The sequence below is a fragment of the Gavialis gangeticus genome, unplaced genomic scaffold (genome assembly GCF_001723915.1).
Source record: "Gavialis gangeticus isolate Ggan-Ray unplaced genomic scaffold, GavGan_comp1, whole genome shotgun sequence".
Lineage (NCBI taxonomy): Eukaryota > Metazoa > Chordata > Crocodylia > Gavialidae > Gavialis > Gavialis gangeticus.
The window spans coordinates 55,792,643-55,801,585 of NW_017729025.1; the positions used below are offsets into that span (position 1 = coordinate 55,792,643).

General features: G+C 43.2%; 1 protein-coding gene across 2 annotated transcripts in view; it reads right to left on the minus strand.

Moving 5' to 3' along the window:
* Positions 1–3,712: 3,712 nt before the first annotated feature.
* The window catches only part of FCF1 (FCF1 rRNA-processing protein), a 20,671-nt gene continuing 15,440 nt past the window's right edge, over positions 3,713–8,943 (minus strand). For both annotated transcript variants that reach the window (XM_019518805.1, XM_019518804.1), the window contains 3 exons: positions 6,349–6,436; positions 5,173–5,267; positions 3,713–3,949 (listed from right to left, as the gene is read on the minus strand). In XM_019518805.1, the coding sequence (XP_019374350.1) occupies positions 3,901–3,949; positions 5,173–5,267; positions 6,349–6,436 (232 nt within the window). In that variant the 3' untranslated portion in view covers positions 3,713–3,900. The remainder of the gene's footprint in view (positions 3,950–5,172; positions 5,268–6,348; positions 6,437–8,943) is intronic.

Sequence of the window (8,943 nt, forward strand, 5' to 3'; positions counted from 1 at the left end):
ACGGTTGTATGTCATACCATTGCTTATCTGCTTGCATACCATTGCTTATCCGCTTGCTTTACAATAACTAAGAGAAAGCATCTTACAAAAGGCACTTATTTGGGGGAAATGTTCTTGTTGGGGTGATATGCTACAATAAAGCCAGTTGCTTCCATGCAAGCCTCATGGATGGTCTCCTTTAGAGTTTGCCAAACTTCTTCAAAACAAGTATCATCATTTTAAATCCTAAAATTGGTGAGTTTCTTGCTGATACAGTAAAAGCTCCGGTAACCGGCACCTTACAAGTCAGCATGCTCTGTTAATCAGCATGCTCTGTTAACCGGTATGCTGGCTTGTAAGGTAAAGTGAAACCAGAAATGCCCACTGTGGCACTTCCAGTTTCGCTGAGCCCCCATGGCCCGAGGCAAAGCAGCCTACACTGCCGAGCCCCCAGGGTCTGGGGCATAACAGGTTGCGCAGGGCCCGTAGGAGGGTTGGCGATGCTGCAGGTGGAGCGGTGACACTCAATTAACCAGCATATTTTGTTATCCGGCATCCTCCATTCCAGGTCTTTATGCTATATTGTGTTAGATTGCTCTTTGTCTGATACCTCACCTTTGACCTTATTGCACAGGTTACCTTACCAGGAGTACAAGTCTCCAGACCATGGGCATTTTTGGGCAGAGTGCCAAAAACACCTGCAACCTTGACTTGTAAGATGTTGGTGTGCCAGGGGCAGATAGTGCCAATGAGTGAATTCAATCCTTTTTATGGCAGCACAGTCTTTACCCTTTCCCTGCCACCTGCCCTGAGGCGCACAGGCTGAGCAAAATGCTTTAGCTTGCCACACACTGCCGCCCGTGCCAGGGGTTGCCTACCCCTGTTCCAGACTGTGTTGCTCTTAGGGTCATTGGTACACACAAGCCTCTCCACCCCATCAAGATGGCAGTCCATGGAGAGGGGTCCTTTTAACACATACTGACTGTCCAGAGAGGGCAGATGGGCTAAAACTTAGGTGAATACAACTTATTAACTGGTAACATTCCCTTTCTGTAGTGTGAATGCAAGCTGGCATCAATTGACTAGTGCTGTCTTGCAGTGCCTTGCCAGAATTCCTCCATGTACCCATAAAGATCAGATTCACCCAAAGAACCTTGTCTACCATAAAGAACAGACAAATTCTTTCACAATTCACTGGGAAAGAATTCATGGAAAAACTCACTGAAGTGATAAGAACCACAGGATAAGCTCCCAAAAATCTTAGCACCAACAATGAATTCCACTGTGGACCCAGCAGCTTGAGGATTATTTTGTAGTCTGGCTGCTTTCGCTAGAGCTAGACTAACTTGACAGAAATAACTTTGGGGTAGATAACTCTAGTTAAATGTGCAGTGGGGACATATCCTTAAATAAGAGCTGCTCTGAAAATTGAGCTACACAGATATAATCCTGTAGCCCTTGCTTGATCCTTACCTGAAAAAGTAGTGTGGGTTTCAGAATTTTGACTGATTTTTGGATAATTAGCACTTCAGAGATTGAATTTACTTGAGTGAAAAAGACAATCTAGATTTAATTATCAGTTAGGTTTACAATTACTTAGTAAGGACCCTAGCCTTATGTGAGCCTGTACAGAGGAAAGGCTTGGGTCCAGACATTGGTATTCTTTCCTGCTTGGGGTAGGAAGTATACTCTAGTATCTTCCCAAGTCCTTAGGTTACATCACCATTTTATAGTCTGTAGACAGTTTCAGGGATAACCTTGGATTAAAACAGCTGCAATCAAGCACCAGACGCAGCTTTTAAAACTGTTTTGAAGACACGTTAGTGGCAACATTTTGGTGAAGATACGTTGGCATATTGGGACAGATTTCCTAACTAACAGAAACAGCTACAGCTGCTAGTGCAGTGTACTGCAATTTTCCTTACCTACGTGGTGACTTAACAGAGAATAACTGAACCCCACTGTCAGCCCAGAGAGCTCTTCTTAGCTTTGAAGTTCACGTACAGGCAGTCCTCGACTTCTGGTGTTTTTACTTACGGCGATTTGCACTTGCAGCGCTCCGTCATTTACACCCACGTTATTACTTACAGCACTGGATCCTCGCACTTACAGCATGATTGCAACTCAGGCAGCACTCAAACGTACATACGTCACCCAGTCAGTCGGATTCCTGATGTGCTCCAGCACGTAAGTTTCTTGTATTCTTTGGATTCTTAGTGCATGTTAAACTTTTTTTATATATTCAGTCCTTAAAAATGGGTGATAAAAGGAAAAGGCAGTGCTCTAGCGATGGTGACGGGCGCTGTACCCAGCCACTCAGCACAAGCTCACGGGGCTGGAACCATTGCTTGGGGGCACAGGGCTCCTGGCTCTGACCCCAGGTGGTGCAGGATGAGCCATAGGAATCACTCCTGGGGCTGGCATGTCCTACCTGCACCCCAGCAGCTCCACTGTTTATGTTAATTTCTATAAAAAGTTGGGCATCAGGCCCTTGGTCAGGAACATAACCCCCTATTATAACATTTCTATGGGAAAAACAGATTCGACTTGCATCGTTTTGACTTACAGTGCCTTTTCCAGGAACGTAACCTGCTGTAAGTGCGAGGACTGTCTGTATATGGCTTTATGTCACACATTCAGCCTGGCACTTGTTCTGTCCTCATTCTCTTCATGTAGGGCAAAATGGCTGGAAGGCCACTGCAAAAATGCTGTAGGTAGTGCTATCTTATGAATGTTGCATGCTTTTTGCAAGGCATGCAGAAGCACGTGGAAGTGGATGTTAGACTAGGAGAGGAATACCAAGACGATAGCTCCGTAAAAGTCAAAAGTTGGTTTATCCCAGTGGCTCTCAACCTTTTTAGACTCAAGGCACCTCTCAGAAAACATCAGCTCTTAGTTTTCATTCAAATTTTGACTACTGTACAGGTTAACAATAGAGCAATTCTGCCATTTCAAATAACTCAGACCACAAAAGGCCAGAATGTTTTTATCACTGTGGATTCCTATTTGAAATTTCTGGGTTTATCTTCTGAATTGTGTTTGCACACATAACAGTGCTAACATTGTGCCGCGGTACCCATATTGAGAATCATATGTACATGCCTGAGACACATTCAGACAAAGCAGCTTGCTTATTTGACACTTGATGGCAGACTTGTCCTCAATAACCTACGTGGTTATATTCTCAAAAAGTAGACCATGGGGCAAGGGAGGAATTTTACTAGCTTTCCTCAGATATAGCATGTAAGACTTCTATTTAATCAGGATCTTAGTTAAATAGGAAGGTTTTAAAGATAGGCTTAACCACAATTTTGTCATTTTCTTATACCGCATTTCGTTAAAGTCTCTGTGCCCATGTGGGAAATATCAGCTATCAAGGCCTTAGTATTTCCCTTGTTCTTCAGCATAAAGATACAGAACTCTGAGCACAGGGCAGAACTGAGCTTGAAATGTCACAGGAATATTTCTCCCTCAGCAGATTACTGGTTCAGATTGATCCAAAATTAATTTCTGAGAACTTGTATGGACTCATTCTAGCCCCTCGCTGGGTGTCCCCTGACCCTTTGTGCAAGGCATCAGAAGAAATTTTTCTATGCACCTCTACTGCAGAGGGAGGTGGAAGGAATGTAGAGGCACTCATACTCATGGTCCTCAGGTCCTCTCCCTAAGGCTCACATGACCTATTGCAGTAAGTTACCAGTAGCAGTCTGAGCAAAAGTGAATACAAGGCAGATGGATCCAGAACAGCTTTTTATTATAAAACAAAGTTCTGAAGACAAAACCTAAGAAAGCAGTCCGTTGTCATCTTCAATCCTTGCAGTGCTCTCAGCATTGAGGAGAAAGTGGGATAGAAACAAAGGGACCCTCTGGTTTATTCAGAGTCCTGGCAGCAGGGAGTTTTGGGAACTTCTGCTGCAAGAATTAGAGTCGAGGGGCTCCATAATCATCTGGCATCCTTTCAATATTATACCTGGAAGTGACAAAAGAGAACTTGTGAGTGTGGAATGGCTTGCACGGAAAGCAGCCTCCCAGGTAACTGCCCTGTCACATTCTTCTTTGTAAGTAATGATGGCAGTAAGCAGCCAAAACAGATGTACCTGGCAGCAAGCCACCAGGTGGCATTCTGACTTTACCATCATTTGGGATTTGAGCTTGAAGCCTGATACCAGCAAGGAGATATGGGGAGATCACCACCAGTGATCCAGTATTACCATTTACTGGATGTGGACACCTCAAAGAATTAGTCATCCCCACATAAGGAAATATTTTTCCTATCAAGCTTTTACTAAAGAAATAACATTAAAGCTTTCAGCTCAGAGACAGAACATATGGCAAGCAGAGAACTTCAGAAAGCTGTTTTATTAGCTGTTCAGTTTGGATGCAAAGGTTCTAAAGGATGAGAATGAGGAATATTTAGTATAAGAAGTAATCAAAGCTACATATCAATTAGTGGGCAGTTGGGGCTCCATTGATTTACCTCAACCAGACTCATGGATGCAGATACATTACTCTCCTCCCTCATCTTAACCAGATTCCCCATCTCCTGAACCTCACCCTCAACTATGGTCAGCACAAACACCTTCTCTCCTCTACTGCTCCTATACTCTCTCTCATCACACCTATAATAGCTTTCCTTCTCTGCCTATGCCTTGATTTCTCCCCATTTTATTTACCTATAAAAAGTTTTACATAGTTGTAGTGAAAGATACAACCCTGAAAGTTGTATTTTATGCTGAAGCTAGCACTGATATATTGAAGGTGGTTTGCAAAAGCCATTTAAGAACCTAGATTAAAAGGCCATCATAACAAGTTAGAAAGGCTTCAACTGCTGAGTTTTTCCAATTTCAAATTATGTTACATCAGGTTACAGCTCCCATAATATTCAAAGCCATTTCAAGTTGAACAAGTAGACTCAAATGGTACCACACAGATTTGGAAAAATTCACAACCAAGTGGTTTGTAATAGAAATGGCTTTACAAACTTATTCTTTTTGGTGCTGCTGTTATAATAGCCAACAGCCTTTTCTTCACAAAGGCAGATATGCCCTTTTGCAACCACACCTGCTATTAAGGACTATACAATAACACACACTAGAAAAAACAACATAAGATAGACCAAATGTGCATGGAAGCAAACTGATAACAGAGCAACTTTGTCAGTTAGCATGGTTGCCTGTTAAAAAGGTCTCTCACCTATGATTGGAAATGTACATAATAGGGACTCCTGGGATCTTTCGGATTCTTCGCTTGAGATCTCGGTCTACAGTGGCCACAATGTAACACTTGTGCTGCAAAAAAAAGTAAATCAGAGTAGCCACCAGTTATTTGTCCAACAAGGAAAAGGCTAAGCAAATGCCTTTATTCACTTACAACATAACACGAGAGACCAGGTAGAAACAGCTATAACTTCAAATTGGTGATTCTGCAGCAATACAAACATAGCAAACTCTGTTTCATTCAGCATTAAAGTTAGAGCAGTTTAACTAATTTGTTTGCTAAAGGGTAGGCTTGGCAGAATTTTTTTTTTTTTTTTTATAATTTTGAGGGATAATATTAATGTTTATTTTAAAACACTTATTTAGATTTTTATGGATTTAAATTTTCAGGACTGTTCACTTTAACCACCTGCTGTGACAAACGTAACTACTGTAGGACTGCTGCCAGCGGTCCTGGCTCTGCTCACTGGTAGCTCCTTCATCTGCTTTGCTACTCCCTCTTCCTTTGTTTCCAGTCTGCTGGGGTTTCTAAGAGTTACAGTCCAAACTAGTCAGCATGGTTCTATAGGACTGCTCCCCTCTATCTCACACTCCACCTGCCATCATTTTTCTTAAGTCCCCTTTCTATAAATTCTGATTATTCACTATGGAAATATTTTTCTGGTCAGCAAGTGTGAGGTAAAATTGATGTTTATCACAGTTTACCAGTAAAAATCAAATCCTGCCAAATCTGCTAAAGGGTCATGCAGATGAAACAGTTACAATCTAACAGCTGATGTGCCCTATCAAGCAGCAGGGGTGAAGTGGTTTTTAATCAAAGTATCACTACTTTAACTGCAGTCCTCTGCTCATTGTCTCATCTAGGTGACTTACAAAGGTTCCCCAGCCTTATCAATGATTGGAGGACTCAGGAAGCAATTATCCACTTTACCTATTTCTTGGACTAGTACTGCACAACAAGGTGCATTATGGGGATGTTATAGCTTCCTCCAAATAAATTAACATTAGTATTGCAACTACAGTAACCTTGACAAGATAGTGCCATTTCTTTGCATTCAATTTTATAGCTCACTCGTGCCCACACGATTTCAGCAACTCTTAGTAAGCTTTCATGCCAGAAAAACAAAAAATGACCCCTAGGAATGGGGGGTACCTGAGTGACCCTCTGCACCAAGCAGTCATCTGCATAGGTTCCTTTGTGCATGCAAGGCAGGCGCTCAAATCGTGGGTCCTTGGCTATCCTGGGGAATAAAAAAAGTCAGGATTAGAGAGAGCATCCAGGCAACCTGATCAGAGCAACATTCTCAGACAACAAGGCAAGGATAGAGAATCCACCTCTCTTTCTGGGCAGTGGCCACACCTGAAGACCATGACCCAGAACAGCAGGTGAACCCACCACTCCAGCCCATCTGAAATGAACAGGATGAATCAGGGAACAGACTGGGCTAACATATTTCACCTGCTTGTTACGTTTTATTACAGGGGTTGGCAACCTGTGGCTTACAGGCTGGATCTGGCCCATGGAGCCATTTCATCAGGCCTGTGGACATAGGGCTTTGACAGCATTTGGTGGGGGGAACAAGCAGCAGCTGTAGGCACTCTCCCCTTGCCACTTTGGGGACAATCAGAAGCTGCCAACCCTCTTGCTTTGTTGCTGGGGGACAAGCTGCTGCTGCCAGTAGCAACAGCAGTTGGGTCCTAGCACCTGCAGACCTCTGACCTGAACTGGATCACTCCAATCCCCAGCCTAAAATGGTTGCCAAATGCTGCTTTATTACAGTACCACACAGGACTCACAGTGAGGATCAGGGCCCCACAGTGCCAGGCTTTAGTCAAACAGAAAAGAACATAAGAAACATGTGCTTTGGTGTAAAATCCATATCTTCTTCTAGTACTTTGAGATAAAGTACTTAGAGCTCTCTAGTACCTGTATCGCAATACCATACAACGGGTTAATACAGAAAGTGAAAAACATCACTTGTGATTAATGTTGCAGAGAAGAACTAGTTCCCTAATTTGGAATGATGCCCTACAGATCATGGTGTTGCAGGCCACTACCCTGGCACTAGAATAGTTTCACATTTTTAAGAGTCTGGTGGGACTGAGATGAAACTTATGTGAGAAGCTCCTGAAATCTTGGGCCAATCTTTCTGGAGAGAGACAAAACCCCCCTCTTTGTACAGAGGCTTTTCCTCTGCTTAGTCTCAGCCTGGAGGGACTTTTGATCTTCGAAAGTTTGTTAGAACTGAAAGCAGGAAAACAAATATTTGACATGTAATAAGATCAGATTGATTTTAATGGGGTTCACTTATGCCATTTCTTTTTTTCCAAAACACGCCGTAAAACTGAACCTTTGTGCTGGCAGGTGCCTTTCATATGGCAAGAAGAACACAAGGTAGTTACAAGACCTGGAACAATATGAAAATCCTGTGCTCTATGGGCATGGAGATGCTCCTTTTTTTCCCCCTAGCTGTGCTAAGGCAGAATGCTCCAGGAACAGGCCACTTGGAGAAATTTTTCAGTGATCTTGCAAGCAAATGCAATGAACGTTCAAAAGGCTGAAGATAAATTTTAAGCAAATAGACTACAATACGTAAGAAAAAATATATACATAAAGGTATTTATTGTAATAATGATGAAACACAGAAAGTTATAGTTGGAACGTTTTAACTGGTGCAAGCTCAGGGCCGGATAGACTTTGCTTGAGTCTGTGAGGACCCCAATATTAAAAGAACCCACAAAGGGTTCAGAGCTCATAGTGGGAGAACACAATGCAATCTATGGAAGTGCTACTGAGGCCCTTGCAGGACTTTACAAAACAAGTTCTCTATTGTGTGAGATTCCTTAATACCCACTCCCCTTCCCTCCAATAGCCTACCTGCTTCTGTCCTATTTTCCTTTGGCTTGATCTAAGTGCCAGCGGCAGAAGTCTTGCTACAAACATCACCAACTGGATCAAAGAATTTAAAAAATCTTAAAGTATGGTTCGCCACATTGGTAAAGGTTTGATCATTGCCTCCAACTTCTCTATGGTTGACCAGTAGAATTCTCCAGTACAATAGACAACTTGCCATATCCAGACTGCTGACTCTTAGCAAGTAGACAGACATTCACTTTTGATTCTGGAAATGCAGCCACATGTCTTCAATGGCCCAGGCCAGAAGCTGGGAGGCACTAAAGCAGTGGTCTTCAACCTTTTTAAGTACCAGATCATTTTTTAATTCAAGTCCAACCCAGATGTACTGGATGCCAGCACCCCTGCCCCTGCCCAGCAGGTCCGGCCCCTGTGGTGAGGGAGGAAATGGGGCAGAGGCAGGGGCAAGGGTGAGTGGGAGGATTGGAGGCCAGGCGGCTCACCCGGGTGTTGGGGGGGGGACGACAGACCACCAGGAACCCATGCCCTGTAACCTGTGCTTAAGGTGCAAAGGGCAATGCACACCAGCAAGGCATCCTTCATTAGACTCAAAGCACCCCTTGAAAATAGCCAATTCTTGATTTTCACTAGTTTTTTTTTTTTTTCTTTTGCAAAGAACTCAGAAAGCCCAAAGCAGGTCAGAATATTTTTAACACAATGGATCCCTATTTGAAATCTCTGGGTTTATCTAACTGTGCTAACATTGTGTGTGGTACCCTGTGACACTCTTAAAAAGATCTCCAGGTACCCCAGGATTCTACAGCACCCTGACTGAGAATCATGGCTAGAGGAGGGTAGGGGAAACGCGACGCAGAGTGCTGCATTATTAGGCCC